At 41.5% G+C, this 19,681-nt stretch overlaps 1 protein-coding gene across 3 annotated transcripts in view; it reads left to right on the top strand.

The window, feature by feature from the left end:
• The window catches only part of LOC132867360 (uncharacterized), a 54,252-nt gene extending 40,654 nt beyond the window's left edge, over nucleotides 1–13,598 (top strand). For 2 of the 3 annotated variants that reach the window (XM_060900232.1, XM_060900231.1), the window contains 12 exons: nucleotides 4,203–4,275; nucleotides 6,633–6,748; nucleotides 7,918–7,943; nucleotides 8,042–8,179; nucleotides 11,704–11,813; nucleotides 12,095–12,190; nucleotides 12,273–12,356; nucleotides 12,520–12,646; nucleotides 12,739–12,844; nucleotides 12,931–13,113; nucleotides 13,312–13,386; nucleotides 13,470–13,598. In XM_060900232.1, the coding sequence (XP_060756215.1) occupies nucleotides 4,203–4,275; nucleotides 6,633–6,748; nucleotides 7,918–7,943; nucleotides 8,042–8,179; nucleotides 11,704–11,813; nucleotides 12,095–12,190; nucleotides 12,273–12,356; nucleotides 12,520–12,646; nucleotides 12,739–12,844; nucleotides 12,931–13,113; nucleotides 13,312–13,386; nucleotides 13,470–13,553 (1,218 nt within the window). In that variant the 3' untranslated portion in view covers nucleotides 13,554–13,598. The other variant, XM_060900230.1, reaches the window with a different exon arrangement.
• Nucleotides 13,599–19,681: the final 6,083 nt, after the last annotated feature.

Raw genomic sequence — 19,681 nt, 5'->3', positions numbered from 1 at the left:
AAACGATAAATAACTTCAAAACTTTTCCCACCCTTAATGTGACCCTATAACCTGTACAATTCAATTGAAAAACAAACAAATCTGTTAGGGGGGAAAAACATAAAGTACAATAAGCTGGTTGCATAAGTGTGCACACCTTTAAGCAATACTTTATTGAAGCACCTTTTGATTTAATTACAGCATTCAGTCTTTTTGGGTTCACACCCGCCATCAATTAAAATGACTGACTAACCCCAAATAAAGTTCAGATCTTTACTCAGTTGCATCCTCCAGCAAAAGCCAGGGTTCACAGAGAGCTTACAAAGCCTCAAAGGGAGCTCATTGTTGAAAGGTATCAGTCAGGAGAAGGGTACAAAAAAATTCCACGGCATTAGATATACCATGGAGCACAGTGAAGACGGTCATCAAGAAGTGGAGAAAATATGGGACAACAGTGACATCACCGAGAACTGGACGTCCCTCCAAAATTGTTGAAAAGACGAGATGAAAACTGGTCAGGGAGGCTGCCGAGAGGCCGACAGCAACACTGAAGGAGCTGCAGGAATTTCTGGCAAGTACTGGTTGTGTACTACATGTGACAGCAATCTCCCGTATTCTCCATATGTCTGGACTATGAGGTAGGGTCAAAGAAAAACATCCAGGCCTGGCTAAATTTTGCAAAAAAAAATACATCAACTCTCCCAGAAGCATGTGGGAAAATGTGTTATGGTCTGATGAAACCAAGGTTGAACTTTTTGGCCACAATTCCAAAAGGTATGTTTGGCGCAAAAACAACACTGCACATCACCAAAAGAACACCATACCCACGGTGAAGCATGGTGGTGGCAGCATCATGTTTTGGGGTTGTTTTTCTTTACCTGGAACAGGGGCTTTAGTCAAGGTGGAGGGAATTATGAACAGTTCTAAATACCAGTTAGCCTGGCAAGCCAGACTAAATGTGAATATTTAGTCTGGCCTCGATCCATAGACATTTCCGAAGGGGGTAGGAGGAACAAACCGCTGTCTTTCAAACTGTCTCTGTGCGTATAGGCCAACACTCTGACCAATCAGCGCAACAGTGACTGTGATGTAGTCAGAGCGACAGAAAGCAGTGGGGGAGACCTTGAAATAAATAATTTTTCAAAATGCGTATTAATTAATAAACAGGTTCTAGATATTAAGAAATTTGGAGTCTGTACCACATACACATTTTTTTTTCCAAGTGTTTTTCAAGGGTTTGCTTAAACTGTTTTTGAGAGTTTTTATTTAGTGGTGTTTGGTGAAATAATTTCCCTTAAATTTAAAATAACGGGAAAATAAGAAACAATCAAAAAGTAATGTTTCAAAGCTGTTTATTAATTCTTCGTACTGCACAAACTAGCCCCATCCTTTTGGCTACGAGCGGAGCTAGCTGGTAGATCAGACTTTTGCCATAGCCGGTCGGCAAAACAGCGAAAACGTCCTTCTTGAAAAGGAATGAGCGGAGAGCCTCTTCCTGCTCATGTTTCAACGAAAACTCCAAGTCTAATTCTTCTAAAACTGATTCCAAAGCGGAGTCAAACGCGCGCTGTTCACTAGCGGTAGCCATCTTTCCTGTTGTGCTTTCTCCAGCGTCGCGCAGCCTTGTCGTCACTCCTGCAAAAGCCCGCCCAAAGAATCCAAACAAAAACCTTGCGTTGTGATTGGCGGGCACGATTTGATGCCCGGGGTGTTTTTGTTTATATGGTGCGAGGCTAAACCCACTCGCTAGGCAAAAATATTTTTGGCCGCTAGGCGGGTGGGTCTAGTTTACTAGGCTAAATACCAGTCAATTTTGGCCCAAAACCTTCAGGTGTCTGCTAGAAAGCTGAAGACGAAGAGGAATTTCATCTTTCAGCATGACAGTGACCCCAAAAAAGTTTTGGAACGGCCCAGCCAGAGCCCAGACCTAAATCCAATTAAAAATCCATGGGGTGACCTGAAGAGGGCTGTGCACAAGAGACGCCCTCACAATCTGACAGATTTGGAGCGCTTTTGCAAGGAAGAGTGGGCAAATATTGCCAAGTCTAGATGTGGCAGGCTGATAGACTCCAACCCAAAAAGACTGAATGCTGTAATTAAATCAAAAGGTGCTTCAACAAAGTATTAGTTTAAGGGTGTGCACACTTATGCAACCAGCTTATTGTACTTTTTTTTTTTCCCCCCTAACAGATGCATATATTTCAATTGGATTGTACAGGTTATAGGTCACATTAAAGGTGGGAAAGTTTTTTTAAATTATTTATCATGGTTTCATTTTTTTACATCGGAAAAATCGATCATTTTAACGGGGTGTGTAAACCGTTTATCCACTGTATCGTATGGACAAGAACTTGTATTTGGCCCAAAATATGACTGGCTGCTATATGGAGAGCTTCTGTTATTATTTTGTTGCTTAATCTGATTAGTCATGAGATGTTGATTCATTTTCTATAACAGCAGCTCTGAGAGCAGTTTGGCTATAATCCAAATCACAGGTTTATTTTCATGTGTGGCTGATGCTCCACAAACCAAGGCTAATTAATATTAAATGCATTAAAGGCACGCTTTTATTTAACAATGTATAAACGTATAATTGTTGATAGGGTGAGGTTTCTGTAAGGAGATGTTTCATGAACATTTATGGAAGCAGACTGGACTGTCAGTGTTTTGTAAAAGTCAGTAGGTTTTCTACTACAAATCTTCTGGACAGAGGACTTTCCAGTTTCTTAGGCTAAGGTCACATTACAGCTTGCGATTCTTTGCGATGGGTTTTGGTAGCGATGCATGGCAACGTGTACTTTATACAGGCAAGCTAAAAGTTGTGGTCATACAGCAGGCAAACACTTGGCCCTTTTCTTTTGAGGAGACCTGGCATTTTTCCTCGGAGGCATGCTTGCGGGTTTTGTATGTATCGGTGTCTGGCAGGAGAACGATTGCCGACGCCTTGCTGAATGGATTTCAACAATGCGTGACAGAAGCGCAACCAATCAGTGACGATCACAAATGTGTCGTCTAACCGTTGTCAAACATTTGCCGAATATTCCTGAACCCTTCGCCCAACCAATTGCGAACATCAGCAAAGGATCGCTGAATGTAAATGCACTTTTCAAGCCTCGGTGAAACTTGGACTATGCCGAGCCGCTGTGTTGATGGTGAGCGTTGGGGATATGGATTAGAGACAAATACATCTCAAGAGATTCTACGAAGGTTCTCGTAGCTTCAGGAAATATTCCCAAACCCATTTGCAAGTATTCACCACTTAGTTTGCCACTACCAAATTTCAATACATGCGTTGAAAATTTTCACCATGATTTGGCCACTTACGAGGCGGGGAGACACCAAAAACAACCTGCAAAGCTCGGAGAGCATTCACCTTGCATCACACGATTGGTGGCAATGCTACTGATTTTTCATCGTCAAGTATTCGTAAACCCATCGTGAGCTGTAGTGTGACCATGGCCTTAGTGATACGACAAGCTGTATTTACTTTTCTTATTCACATCAAGTGGGAGAAAAAAGAGAGGCTGATGATATCCCTTGGGTGTTCCATAACATTGAATGTAACTATAAATGAATAAAAAGTCTATGTCGTTTATTAATAAATTTTAATTTATTATTGACTCATTGGCGGGGCGGCACGGTGGTGTAGTGGTTAGCACTGTCGCCTCACAGCAAGAAGGTCCGGGTTCGAGCCCCGTGGCCGGCGAGGGCCTTTGTGTGGAGTTTGCATGTTCTCCCCGTGTCCGCGTGGGTTTCCTCCGGGTGCTCCGGTTTCCCCCACAGTCCAAAGACATGCAGGTTAGGTTAACTGGTGACTCTAAATTGACCGTAGGTGTGAATGTGAGTGTGAATGGTTGTCTGTGTCTATGTGTCAGCCCTGTGATGACCTGGCGACTTGTCCAGGGTGTACCCTGCCTCTCGCCCATAGTCAGCTGCGATAGGCTCCAGCTTGCCTGTGACCCTGTAGAACAGGATAAAGCGGCTAGAGATAATGAGATGAGATGACTCATTGGCAAATTGCTGTGGCATAAGAGAAATAAAACACTATGGTTATGCTGATATAGGAAAATAATATGAAGTGCAGTTCCAGTTAACACCCTTTTATTCCTTATGTAATGGTATCCCCATAAATAAAACCATATAGAGGGAATGAAGCAGCAGGCCACTGAAAGATCTCCTTTTCTCCAACTCCGATTATATTTCAAACCTTTTTTTATCTGCAGGTTTTGCTGGGCAGGACGATGGAGGATTGGCTCCGATTCTCCGTGTGTTACTGGCACTCGTTCTGTGGAACTGGTGAGACAGCCACATTGGCGCACACACACGGCCTTTCAGCATGCTGGGATTATTATAGACTGCATCTCCTTCAAGAGACGCTCAGCAGTGAAGAGGCCAAAGAGTTTTTAATGAGCAAGAATCAAGCACCATTAACACACTTGAGATGCATAACACAGCTGCCCGGCTTCACAGACATGCCGCTAATCAGGCAGGAGCTGGAGCCAGATCCGTGTGGACCTTTCTGACCTTTTATAAACATAACTATTTTGAAACCGATGCTGGTTGGTCTATGCTAAATCTACGGAGTACATTTCCATCCATAAACACAAAAAAAAAGAGTGTCAGGCTCAGCAGAAGAGTCATACAGCCATGTGTGTGTGAGTCATACAGCCATATATCTTCAATCTTTTTTTTTTCCTAGAAAAAAGCTTCTAGAAAGTGTGATGGTCTCATGAACCAAAACACTGCGACTGTATGCTGGTCAGAGTCACCGGTGGAATGCCTTCGGTCGATATCTATCTACTTTCATAGCTATTAGTTTGAGCAGAAAAGAGAGAGAGAGAGAGAGAATAAGAGAAAAAGAAGGATAAATAAACTAATGCCACACCATTACTGTATGTCTGTGTGTGTGAGATATATATATATATATATATATATATATATATAGGGGCGGCACGGTGGTGTAGTGGTTAGCGCTGTCGCCTCACAGCAAGAAGGTCCAGGTTCGAGCCCCGTGGTCGGCGAGGGCCTTTCTGTGTGGAGTTTGCATGTTCTCCCCGTGTCCGCGTGGGTTTCCTCCGGGTGCTCCGGTTTCCCCCACAGTCCAAAGACATGCAGGTTAGGTTAACTGGTGACTCTAAATTGACCGTAGGTGTGAATGTGAGTGTGAATGGTTGTCTGTGTCTATGTGTCAGCCCTGTGATGACCTGGCGACTTGTCCAGGGTGTACCCCGCCTTTCGCCCGTAGTCAGCTGGGATAGGCTCCAGCTTGCCTGCGACCCTGTAGAACAGGATAAAGCAGCTAGAGATAATGAGATGATATATATCTGTGCAAAAGTCTTGGGCACCTAATTTTTTTTTTTTTTCATACAAACTTTGTTATAGATTTCTGTTTTAAGACTTCTGCATTATCGAGTCAGTACAAAAACATTTTAGAGTCCAATAGTTTGTTTTCCAGCACAAAATTTAAATGTTACAGAAAAAAGAAAACATAATGAAGGCTGCTGGGTTTTGGTGCAAAATGAAGAAGCGAGTGTGACAGTCAAAGTGTCCAGAAGAACTGGGGCTGGTTCTGTAAGATGCTCAGTAAAACCTACCTGAGACTACTTTTTTTTTCTTTTCTTTTTTTTTTTAAAGGGAACTGAAGGCAAATTTTTTTTTATCAAAATTCTATTTATCTCATTTTATAAAATGTAAGTGCATTTTTTTGAGAGCTATTTTGTCACTGCTATAGCAAGTTATGAGTGTTTGAAATGTGCTCTGTAATATATCAGTCCGTATGTCAAAGCAACGGCCGTAAACGAGATTCGTTGAGACCTGTGCGAGACATCGTAGGACGGAAGTAAAACGTACAGCGGAAATCAAAGTGACCGACATCTGCCAACGTTATCAAAAGTCACACACGCGCCCTCTTTCGAATGCTGACGTAATCAAGCCGGAAGTTTTCTGTGTCCGAAATCGCTCCCTACTCACTATATAGGGCACTATATAGCGGGGACGCCATTTTGTAGAAACCTTATGTGGGAAATGCACTCAGTATAATATGCATTTATCACAAAAATACATCATGTATTTATTATTTTGAAAACCCACCAGTCGCCTGATCTGGCACGTTTTAATTGTGCGACAGTAATGACGTAAATACCAGCGTGACGGACTCGTCCTTATCCTGTCGTCTTTCCAACTCTTCTCTACTCCACGTTGGTTTGAAGTCGTACGGAATAATCTCCATCACTGATGAAGCTGGCAAATCTCAAAATTAATCTAAATTGGAATGATATGGCGGTCTGGCTGCAGTGTAAACAGTTTTCAAGATGGCGGCACTGACACTTCACGTTTCAAAGTCTCGCACAAGTCTCGTGAAGATCGCGCGGATAAGCGACGCGTGCCGTGGACCAAACAAACTACATTCAACATGGCTAAAAACCGAAAAGGCTGATAAGTGTAATATATGAGTCACGATATAAGGTTAATAAAACCGAAAACGTAATTGAATAACACGTTAATTAAGAAATAAAGCAAGTTTAAAATAACTTCAATTCCCCTTTAAAGCAAAGGGTCGTCTCACACCAAATGTTGACTTTGTTTAATTTAGTCTGGCTTACTGCTGTTTACAGTATTTTTAAAATGTATTTTTAATCTCTCCTCTCTGTCAGGTGCTGATCCATTTGGATCTCCAACCCTGCACAGGCCTTGGAATGAAGGAGAAAACAACATGGAGATCGCAAAGAAAAGACTCAGCGCTGCATTTGAGTTCTTCACCAAACTTGGTGTACAGAAATAATCTTGAAATAATTTCTGTCTTTTCCTCAAAAGCATGTTCACTGTGTTCTTTATATTACACTCCAGAATACAACAAGGTCCAAAAGTCTGAGTCCACCACCAAGACTTGGTGCAGTGAGAGTAGCATGGTCTTACATAGACTTACAGCTCTGTGATTTGATCAAATCCCTGGTCCCTGATTCGATCCTGTGTTCGGGTTACTTGGCTTCCTCTGGGTTTGTCTCACCTCCCAAAAAACATGTCTAGGTGGATTGGATTCACACATTCATTCAAGTCCAGGGTTAATTTAGAGCTGCCATTCCATCTACCAGTGTTCCATTTTGGAGGTGAAAGGAAACCAGAGAACCTGGAGAACAAAGCCAGAGATGGGGATCAAACTGGGGACCTTGGAGCTGTAAAGCAGCAACACCTTACCATTCATATGGAACGTTTAACAATTATTCCATGAAATCGAGTCGTACGTGAGCCGATAGCGGCTATAATCCATGTACGATGAGATTGAGTGGAATAACTGTTTTTCTATCCACATTCAATGGATTTTGAGCAACAGAGCGTTTTTATTTTCTGCAAATTCAATAAATAAAAACTTTATACAAAACGTCCAACAAAATCATTTCTGCTTAGGCGGACTTCCTAAAAGCCTATTGCTGGCTGCACGAATTGACTTTTTAGTGGGTTTTTGTTTTTTTTCTTCCTTGGATATTTCAGTTCTGTAATTTTCAAACTTCTTTGAGCTTTTGAACCAGTCTAAAAAAAAAATTCAACAAATTTTAATGCTTAAATATGAAGAATGTAAACAAACCGGCGAAACGACAGGAACAATTTGTGAAAAATGTGATAATTCTTGGAAAAAAAAATACGTTCTTACCCTCAAATACTTTTTCGTTCCATATTTTAGTGCTTTTTTTTTTTTGTGGTTCTGTTTTCGAGTCGAGTTTTTATTTCGTCCTCGGTTGGTTCGACAACACGCTCCGCCATTTTGTTTTTCTCTGCTCATGGTATATGAGCTGATATCCTAGTAGTAGAGTAGCCAATCAGAGCGCACGATTGCTCATATCCAGTGAACGTGGGTAGAATAAATTTAATACATCATAAGCTAAATATACAATATAATCATCTGAATTCCTGTGTTTCAAACGCTCACTGCTTTCTTTGTAGGTAAAGTACTACGCTTTTCATGACAGGTGTGTATTGGATTTGAACCATACAAATTTAAAGATTATTACGGTTATTATTAAGGAATATTTATTGAGGTTGTATTATTATAATCCGGTGTGTTCAGGGACATGGCCCCTGAGGGACCCACTCTGGAGGAGTCCAATAGGAACCTGGATGAGATAACAGACCTGGCACTGGAGCTGCAGAAGCAGACTGGAGTGAAAGTGCTGTGGGTCACCTGCAACCTGTTTGCTCATCCCAGGTCAGTCACAGTAACGGCAAACACAATTAAGAATCTCATTCTAAATCTTCCTCTAAATGGAACAGTAACTCAGCAGTGTTCATGTTTGATAGGTCGTGATTTCTAATCTCACTTTTGGGCCTTGAAACCTCAACTGGTATATGTGTGTTTCAGTTGTAAGATGCTTTATATTATATTAAAACCTGTGACTAATGGGTTTGTGGGTGGCGCAACAGAAAAGCGTTTACCCTCTGAGCTGGAGATCGTGAGTTTGAATCCCAGTGATGCCGTGGGCGCTCAGGAGAGCAAAACTGGGGAGTGTTAATTACACTAACCGATCATGGTTGACTGTGAGCTCATGGGCGAATAGCGCTTTCCTCCAAGTCCACCCCCGACGTTGCATGAGCAACAAATGACAATAATGACCGTCACGGCCATCTGGGAACCTACAAGAGCAAAATTGGCCATGGCAGGGTGGCATACTCTCATGATTTGGCGATCATGGGCATTTTTGAGTTCATGGAGGTAGATAGCACTTTTCTCGGAGTGTGTTAAGCTGCCCCCTGATGTTGCATATAGCAGCACATGAGCTACTGTAGCACAAACTGCTGATAAAGTTAATGCTGGCTAAAACAGAAAGGTGTCAGGATTAATATTTTCAGCAGTCTGTGCTACAGTAGCTCTTCTGTGGGATTGGACCATATGGGCTAGCCTTTGTGCCCCATGCAAATCAGTGACCCTTTGACACCCATGACCCTGTTGCCGGTTCACTGGTTGTCCTTCCTTGGACCACTTTTGGTAGGTACTAACCACTGCACACTGGGAACACCCCACAAGATGTGCCATTTTGGAGATGCTCAGACCCAGTCATCTCGCCATCACAGTTTGGACCTTGTCAAAGTGGATTAGATCCTTACGCTTACCCATTTTTCCTGCTTCCAACACATCAACTTCAAGAACTGACTGTTGTCTTGCTGCCTAATATAATATATCCTACCCCTTCCTTGACAGGTGCCACTGTAATGAGATGATCGATGTTATTCACTTCACCTGCCAGTGTTTTTAATTATATGCTGATCAGCCATAAATTTGAAAATGAGTGCAGTTTCACAGACTGCCGCTCAAGGGCAGGGGCTGGGGGAGGTTGGCCGCCCACTTCTCATTAGCGTTCACATTCTTCTTTTTATTTTATTTTTAATAAAAATGTCATGACGCAGAGAAGTGCCAAGTGGTCGGCTCTACCTGCAACGTTCAGGATTATTTTTAACCAGTAGATGGTGTTTTGAGCCATGTTAAACCCATAAAATGCTTCCATCCATCCTCTGTAGCTGCTTATCCTGTGCAGGGTCGCAGGCAAGCTGGAGCCTATCCCAGCTGACTGCGGGCGAGAGGTGGAGTACACCCTGGACAAGTCGCCAAATCATCACAGGGCTGACACATAGACACAGACAACCATTCACACTCACATTCACACCTACGGTCAATTTAGAGTCACCAGTTAACCTAACCTGCATGTCTTTGGACTGTGGGGGAAACCGGAGCACCCGGAGGAAACCCACACAGACACAGGGAGAACATGCAAACTCCACACAGAAAGGCCCTCGCCAGCCACTGGGCTCGAACCCGGACCTTCTTGCTGTGAGGTGACAGCGCTAACCACTACACCACCGTGCCGCCCCCATAAAACACTTATTTTATTTTTTTTTAAATAAAAATGATAATTTTGTCAACACAAACACTGATGTATTTCATCACAATACAGTCATGTCATATTCAGTTTACAGCTCAAAAAAAAAACACATTTAAGTCTGCACAACCTCTTTAAAATTAAAGCTCGATGTTAAAGGAACAGTCCACCGTACTTCCATAATGAAATATGCTCTTATCTGAAGTGAGACGAGCTGCTCCGTACCTGTCCGAGCTTTGCGCGACCTCCCAGTCAGTCAGACGCAGTAAGACGCGCTGTCACTCCTGTTAGCAATGTAGCTAGGCTCAGTATGGCCAATGGTATTTTTTGGGGCTGTAGTTAGATGCGACCAAACTCTTCCGCGTTTTTCCTGTTTACATAGGTTTATATGACCAGTGATATGAAACAAGTTCAGTTACACAAATTGAAACGTAGCGATTTTCTATGCTATGGAAAGTGCGCACTATATATATATCTGAGCTCTGTATCAATGCGCTGCCGAAGCGCGCAGAAGGTGTTAGTTCGCCTGTCATTATAGTGCGGACTTTCCATAGCATAGAAAATCGCTACGTTTCAATTTGTGTAACTGAACTTGTTTCATGTCACTGGTCATATAAACCTATGTAAACCGGAAAAACGCGGAAGAGTTTGGTCGCATCTAACTACAGCCCCAAAAAATACCATTGGCCATACTGAGCCTAGCTACATTGCTAACAGGAGTGACAGCGCGTCTGACTGACTGGGAGGTCGCGCAAAGCTCGGATAGGTACGGAGCAGCTCGTCTCAATTCAAATAAGAGCATATTTCAGAGTTGCTGTTATAGAAAATTAATCGACATCGTTCATTTGAGAATTTAGCAGAACTCTAGTACATTTAACAGTTATTCCACGAAATCGAGTCGTACATGAGCTGATAGCCGATGAAGCGCGTAGCACCAAGTCGGCTATAAGCCTTGTACGACGAGATTGAGTGGAATAACTGTTTTATTCCATCAACATTCACTGGATTTTGAGAAATGGAGCATTTTTATTTTTTGCAGATTTGATAAACAAAACATCCAACAAAATAATTTCCGCTTAGAATGTAAACAAACTGGCGAAATGACAGGAGCAATTTGTGAAAATGCTGTAATAATAATTCTTGAAGAATAAAAAAATATGTTCTTACCATCAAATACTTTTTATGCCTCCGCCACCATAAGGTGCAGGAGGCATTATGTTTTCGGGTTGTCCATCCGTGCGTGCGTCCGTCCCGAAACCTTGTGAACGCGATATTTCAAAGGCTAATGAAAGGAATTTCACCAAACTTTCACCATTTGTGCGCTTTGGGACAAACATGAACTGATTAAATTTAGATTTCAGAAGGTCTAAGGTCAAGATCACTGTGAGGTCAAATGTCTGGCCGAAAACCTTGTGAGCACAATATCTCCAAGGCTGATGCAAGTAATTTCACCAGGTCAAGATTACTGTAAGATCAAATGTCCATCCCCAAATCACAACTTAATAAGGCGTGTAGTCTACCGGGCGGAGGCATCCCCATCGACGCCGTTGGCGTCAAGTTCTATCTAGTATTCCATATTTTGTTGCCTTTTTTTTTTGAGTAGTTTTTTTTTTGTTCTCGGTTGGTTCAGCAACACGCTCCGCCATTTTGTTTTTCTCTACTTGCGGTATATGAGCCGATATCCTGGTAGTAGGGTAGCCAATCAGAGCACACGATTGCTCATATCCTGTAATGTAGATAGAATAAAACATAATATATTGTATAACCAATTAAATGGCCATGCAACACTACAGTGTTTTGTGCTGCTTACTGAGTTTTCAGGGAACATGATTGAAGCACGTGCCTTGTATACATGTAGATATATGAACGGAGCTGCAAGTAATCCAGACTGCCATGTGTTTGCCTTTGCTGGAGCTCAGGTGAAGAAAGGTCTAGAGATCGCCAAGAAACTGCAGGCTGAGAACTTTGGTGAGTCCAACTTTCCTTTTATAATCCTCATAACCCGATTAAAAATCCCAAGACCCATCAGAGGCTCCAGTGTTAGTCCTTAATTTCATAACTACGTACTTTTCAATAAGTTTCGGTGTAGTTACAGAGTAATATACTTTCAGACAAATCGCTGAATGATGAGCTGGGACGACTTGGTGCCTGATAGTCTGCGACCCATATAATAGACTCATCATGTAATAATGCTGCGAGTCATTGTGATTGTAGATCTCTGTGTTAACCGTGACGTCTTTTCTCCGCAGTGTTCTGGGGAGGTCGTGAAGGCTTCCTCTCGGCACTCAACACAGACGTGGCGGCTGAACTCAAGCACATGGCCAGATTTTTCAAAATGGCCGTGGGTATGAAGTAGCATCAGGTTACTTTAAATCTCTGTTGCATGTTTTATCACCAAAGAAGAACTAACATCAGTTTTAATTGTAGCTTATAAAGAGAAGATCGGCTTAAAATGCCAGTTTCTCATTGAGCCCAAGCCGAAAGAACCGTGCAAGCACCAGTATGACTACGGTAAGTGTTTTAGAGCAGTAAATAGACTTTTTAACGTTAATTAAATATATGACTCAAATACTATTTAAGTGAATACCGCATGGATGAGTATGGTTTATGTTTTTGTCATGTGACCACTTGGCTTCTGGCTAAGTGTCCTGATTTCTTTTTGCCATTTTAACAGATGCGATGAGTGTTATTGGGTTTCTTAAGCATTTTGGACTGGACAAAGATTTCAAACTGAATATCGAGCCGAATCATACGACCCTGGCTGGACATTCTTATGAACATGACATCATCATGGCCTCTGTGTATGATGCTCTGGATCATTCAGTGCCATTTGTGAAACGTTTTGATGCAGTGTGCTGGTTTACGCCACTCTGTGTGTTTGTGTGTGGTGTAGGTTTGGCATGCTGGGCTCTGTGGACGCCAACACAGGCTCTCCTGACTTGGGCTGGGACACGGATCAGTTCCCCATGGACATCAGAAATACGACCTTGGTGATGAAGGTGACGTAAGACGTCTGTTTAAAATATGAATAGGTTTTCATTTTCAGAACTGCGAGCTCCTATTTATGCTTCATTAAATCCCTCAGGCTGTTATTGAGCAGGGTGGCCTGCAGCCTGGAGGTTTAAATTTCGATGCCAAGGTCCGGAGGGAATCCACTGATCTGGAGGATTTGTTCATCGCTCACATTGGCGCCATGGATGCATTCGCTCGAGGTCTCAGAAACGCAGCCAAGATGATTGAGGAAGGAGTTATGCAAAATATGCTGCGGGTAATCTTAGTTACGGCAATAAATGGTGTTTATTTATTTGTTTATTACCGTTAGGCATTTGAAACTGAATATCAACCTTTCCTGATAACCATGAAACCAGGTTCTGGCTATGAAGTGGTTTAAATTTGTTGTAATATAAACGCTAACAACTGATCCTAGATCAGTACATATCCTGGATGTGGTGTGTGTGTGATGTAGGAACGCTACATGAGCTTCAGCCATGGAATTGGACAGAAGGTAGAAGAGTCCAGTTGCTCATTGGAGGACCTCGAGGTTTTTCACTTTTTCATCCCAGTAACCTGTGCGTTCTATTAGATATCACGAGTTCTTACATTAATGCATATTTTTATTCACAGGAGTTCATCAAACAGAACGGAGAGCCAAAAGTGACATCAGGGAAACAGGAACAATATGAAGCAGTCTTTAATCAGTACTTGTGAGAATGCAGTCATTTTGTACTGTATGAATAAATCTGGATCTGTGAATACATTGTACTGTAATATGACAACTGCAAAAAAAAAAATCCATCAATATATTTACATGTGGTTCAGTTAAATTCAAAATAATCTATTCAACTATTTAACAGTGAATCCCTTTAGTTAGTTAAAGGTCCTGACTGCAAAGTCATCTGAAATTTCCAGATTTTTTTAATTTTTTTTTTATCGTGCATGGCATTTTCCTCTGTCTCGCAAGAACAATATCATGTGGACGAGATGATCGTTTTGATGTCCTGAGGGTCGCTTTTCTCCATTTTGGGACCGTTTTCCTCCCTTTTGAGGTAAACAGTACGGCCCTATAGACGGAAACGGCGGAACGCGAGGAGCTTTAACTAATTAGCATAACTATGGAACTGCGTCACACCAAGATGGTGACACGCGGAAAACATCGTTACTCTGCATCGACCTCTGAGAGTTTTGAGTCACAGGGATGTGACTTGTGGTTGACATTCACGAATAGCTCCATGAAACAAAAGACGAATATATCTTTTCTCTGTTACTGCTTTTGTGTTCTCATTTCTTTCTCTGTAAGATCAAAACATTAGGTGTATAACTCCTATACTCGTTACCGTGGAGTCGAGCCATGCATTCTAAAGTAGCCTTTCTCACCCTGGGGTGCCGTCTGGCTTCATTAGGGGTGCCGTCAAATTATATATTCTAACGTTTTAAATAAATAAAATGAATTAAAATTCCAAAAAATTATAGTTACACTAATGCAGATCATCGCCGCCTCATGCATCATCAAAATTTGTCTCACGGCCCTCTTTCCCATGTCACAACATCACTGCCGGGGTCAGCATGACTGCGTATATTTTATATGGGGGTGCCTTGAGAATTTCCATACTTCTGAAGGGTGCCGTGACTGAAAAAAGGTTGAGAAATGCTGTTCTAAGGCTAAGATAGCTAAGTGCTAGCTAGAATGATTTAGTTATCCGTCCAGAAAAATATCATCTAACCTTGCTCTATGTTGCAGTTGCACTCACTAGGCAGGCTTTTCTTTTCCGTTGGCAGGAGAACGGCGTCCGCCATGTTTGCTCACGCCAACTTGTTTTGGTTAAAAGTAGGTCAAACATGCCCCACGGTGGTCACATGATGTTGCTCACTTGCTTCAGCAAGCTCCAGAATCGTAAAATGCGGGACGCTTTTTATCTCGGCAAAACATTTACACATAGGATACATGGTGTGTGCAGCAGCGAAACATCTCGAAACTCCAACAGCAATAGAAATAGAACATTTTGCCCAGAATTCAACTTTGCAGTCAGAACCTTTTTAAAGTAAACTGAAAATAGGAAAACTCTGGGTTTACATGACTTGACCAGTAATATTTCACTCTGAATACACAATATACTGTAATTCACACCTTTACTACAGCTTGCAACATCATTCTTTTCATAAACAGATTTTTTTTTTTGAAATCCAATAACAGCTTTCATATGATTTATTAGTATCACCACTTGACTAATAATACCTTAAATAGTTGCCAGTATAATGTGATGATAATAGTAATATTATCATTAATGATTTCACTAAACAAACATATAAACAAAAAAGCCTCCAGCCTGTAGACAACACAATACAGGAGACAGCAGGACTCCATACCAGGACTTTGTATGGTGTGTCAAGAATAACAGAGCTCATGTACGCTGATGACATTGTAGTCTTCTCTAAGAACTTAAACGACCTGAAGAAAATCCTAGAGCTCTATGACAATCTCGAAATTTGGTCTGCAGATGTTGTACAAAACTATTCAAGCGAGAACTAGTCTTCTGACAGTCAACAACACAGAAATTTAAGAATGTGAGGCAGTTCTGCTATCTCGGCCATCTAACCACCAACACTGGGAAGTCATCGACGTTTCTACATCACAGGATCGCATCAGCCTTTGAAAAGTGGAACGAGCTGAAACACATACTCATTGATGGTGAAATCCACCTCAATACACGGATGAAAATCTTGACGGCATGTGTGCGGTCTCGACCATTGTATAGTGTCCAGACATGGGAACTAACAAGTGCCGAACTACAACAGCTTAATGCTGTGTGGAATGGCTTCTTAAGAAAGATGATAGCCGGGGGCTATGCGAGGAAGAATGCTCCCCCTGCAAACCACCGCAAGAGAGGGGTTGACCCTTCATCCCTGGTAGAAGGGGAACTGGACTGGGGTTTCAAGATCTCTAATGCAAAGTTGTATGAAATAACCCAGTCACAGTCAGTCGAGGATACATGTCACATACAGTACCTCAAATACATCACACACATCTGCAGAATGCCTAATGATGCCTTTCAAAAAATTGTGCTGTTCAGTAAAAGGAGGAGTTGGAAGAAGGTAGATCTTTTAGGGGTTGACAGACAGCAGGCCCTCAAGATGATGATGATGATGATAAAAGATGACTTTATACAGCTGCTGGAGAGCAGATTTACAGGCCTAAAACAGTTGTGCCCCAAGGCCGATCATGTTCCAAGAGGGAAGACATGAGGAGGAGGAGAGCATGCAGGCATAAAAAAGGGAAAAAGCAGAGTGGAGTGAAGAAAGGTGAGGTGATATAATGGATATATGAAAAACACACAACTACTTTTGACTGATTTTATTTGCAGTAAATGGTGTTTTTATGAAATATGATAGACTGGAAAATATAGAAATGTTACCATACCTGTTACTCAGTATGCAGAGATTTGTACTTGGCATACTGTGTTCATATCCATCCATTATCTGTAGCCGCTTATCCTGTCCTACAGGGTCGCAGGCAAGCTGGATCCTATCCCAGCTGACTATGGGCAAGAGGCGTCCAGGTTATCGCAGGGCTGACACAGAGACAAACAACCATTCACACCTATGGTCAATTTAGAGCCACCAATTAGCCTAACCTGCATGTCTTTGGGTTGTGGAGGAAACTCACGCAGACACGGGGAGAACATGCAAACTCCATACAGAAAGGCCCTCGCCGGCTGCTGGGCTCGAACCCAGAACCTTCTTGCTGTGAGGCGACAGCGCTAACCACTACTGCCCCTGTGTTCATATACAGTGGGGCAAAAAAGTATTTAGTCAGTCACCAATTGTGCAAGTTCTCCCACTTAAAAAGATGAGAGAGGCCTGTAATTTTCATCATAGGTACACTTCAACTATGAGAGACAGAATGGGGGGAAAGAATCCAGGAAATCACATTGTAGGATTTTTAATTAATTAATTGGTAAATTCCTCGGTAAAATAAGTATTTGGTCACCTACAAACAAGCAAGATTTCTGGCTCTCACAGACCTGTAACAACTTCTTTAAGAGGCTCCTCTGTCCTCCACTCGTTACCTGTATTAATGGTACCTGTTTGAACTCGTTATCAGTATAAAAGACACCTGTCCACAACCTCAAACAGTCACACTCCAAACTCCACTATGGCCAAGACCAAAGAGCTGTCAAAGGACACCAGAAACAAAATTGTAGACCTGCACCAGGCTGGGAAGACTGAATCTGCAATAGGTAAGCAGCTTGGTGTGAAGAAATCAACTGTGGGAGCAATTATTAGAAAATGGAAGACATACAAGACCACTGATAATCTCCCTCCATCTGGGGCTCCACGCAAGATCTCACCCCGTGGGGTCAAAATGATCACAAGAACAGTGAGCAAAAATCCCAGAACCACACAGGGGGACCTAGTGAATGACCTGCAGAGAGCTGGGACCAAAGTAACAAAGGCTACCATCAGTAACACACTACGCCGCCAGGGACTCAAATCCTGCAGTGCCAGATGTGTCCCCCTGCTTAAGCCAGTACATGTCCAGGGCCATCTGAAGTTTGCTAGAGAGCATTTGGATGATCCAGAAGAGGATTGGGAGAATGTCAGATGAAACCAAAATAGAACGTTTTGGCAAAAACTCAACTTGTCGTGTTTGGAGGATGTTAGGTTTTATTATATGTAGGTTTATATAAGCATTAATTCTTGGCCAAGAAGTTAGCAAATTATTTTGTGACAAAATTATATTATTAGTTGAAATGACCTTATGTCTTGGCTGGACATTGTTTGGGAACATTTTGTTTATTTTGATATGAAATGTGTATTTTTGATCAGAGATGTGTCTGAACGACGCCAAGGCCTGTTTTGATGTCAGATCGACCCCCACACACTCGCAGCTGCATAGGGATTAAAAGTTAAATTTAAAGCCATGATTTAACTTAGTTTTATAGCTAGTATTGTGATTTAAGATTAAGAGTTAACCAGTTTCTTTAATGTTGAATCTGAATCTGTAATGGTAGAATTAAAGCTGCATTTAGTGATTGTTAGTTTTATAGTGTTAAGTTAGTTTTATAATTACAGAATATAATTTAGGATTGTTAAGACTTTATGATTCTAAGGGTTTTAGTTTAAAAGCATTAAACTAATTTAGTTTAGTTTTTATGAGTTTAATTCTGAATCCTGTTAGTTGGTTTGCCAGACATATTCTCATTTTTCTTGTTTCATATGACTTTCTTGTTTGTTTGTTCTTATTTTTTGTTTACTTTCTTATAACATTCTTTGTTTTAACATTGTTAAAGACATATTCTTATTTGTTATTTTGCTTATGATTGTCTTACTACATATTGATGAAATCAAGATGTAATTTACTGACTTAGCACATATTCATGTGTTAAGAAATTGATTTTAATATTTTAGCTTTTAGATCCGTTAAACTATTTCTGTTTTAATTTGGCATTAATTTCTGATGTATTTTTCTTTGACTAAGACTTTGTAGACTAGACATATTATCTGTGTTTAAAAATTCCATGCCCTATGTTATATCTGACCTGAAGGGGTGTACGTAAGCAGAGACCTTTAAAATCTGTCTGTACCTTGCTATCATGTCATATGATCAGAAATGTTATTATATTATGATTGATTCAAGATTTATACACACACACTGATGGAGATTATTATTATTATTTCCAGATCAAGGTCCCCTCAATGCACGCAAGTGAGGAGACGAACATAGCTGATGTCATAGGCTGACATCCCACACGCACACACATAACACACACACACATTCCTACACAGACGCACACACCCCTCTCTGAGGTCACATACAAACACACATTCAACAGATACAATAGCCGTTTAGAGAGATTATAATTTGTTATAAAAGGTGTTTGTAATATTTCATCTTTGACGAAGTGACTGTGAATAAACTGGCTGTGAAACCTTTCTGGTTTTCCTGGTCTGTTTCTTTCGCGGTATTTCGTCCTGGATCTGAGGGGCATGAAGGCATCGGGGGTCTCGAGAAATAAGGACCGTTCAGACTGGGTTGGACCCTAACAGAGGAGAAAGAATGCTGAGTTGCATCCAAAGAACACCATACCTACTGTGAAGCATGGGGGTGGAAACATCATGCTTTGGGGCTGTTTTTCTGCAAAGGGACCAGGACGACTGATCCGTGTAAAGGAAAGAATGAATGGGGCCATGTATCGTGAGATTCTGAGTGAAAACCTCCTTCCATCAGCAAGGGCACTGAAGATGAAACGTGGCTGGGTCTTTCAGCAATGATCAGACAATGATCCCAAACACACCGCCCGGGCAATGAAGGACTGGCTTTGTACACTAAGAAGCATTTCAAGGTCCTGGAGTGGCCTAGCCAGTCTCCAGATCTCAACCCCCTAGAAAATCTTTGGAGGGAGATGAAAGTCCGTGTTGCCCAGCGACAGCTCCAAAACATCACTGCCCTAGAGGAGATCTGCATGGAGGAATGGGCCAAAATACCAGCAACAGTGTGTGAAAACCTTGTGAAGACTTACAGAAAACGTTTGACCTCTGTCATTGCCAACAAAGGGTATATAATAAAGTATTGAGATGAACTTTTGTTATTGACCAAATACTTATTTTCCACCATAATTTGCAAATAAATTCTTTGTCTGATTTTTAATGTGATTTTCTGGATTTTTTTTTCTCATTTTGTCTCTCATAGTTGAGGTATACCTATGATAATTACAGGCCTCTCTCATCTTTTTAAGTGGGAGAACTTGCACAATTGGTGACTGACTAAATACTTTTTTGCCCCACTGTAATTGTTTTTAAAATTCTGTTTTATGAACTTGGAAAATATTGAAGATTTT

The sequence above is a fragment of the Neoarius graeffei genome, chromosome 19 (genome assembly GCF_027579695.1).
Source record: "Neoarius graeffei isolate fNeoGra1 chromosome 19, fNeoGra1.pri, whole genome shotgun sequence".
Taxonomy (NCBI): Eukaryota; Metazoa; Chordata; class Actinopteri; order Siluriformes; family Ariidae; genus Neoarius; species Neoarius graeffei.
Note: the sequence above shows the minus strand (reverse complement) of the source record. Positions and strands in the feature narration are given on the sequence as shown.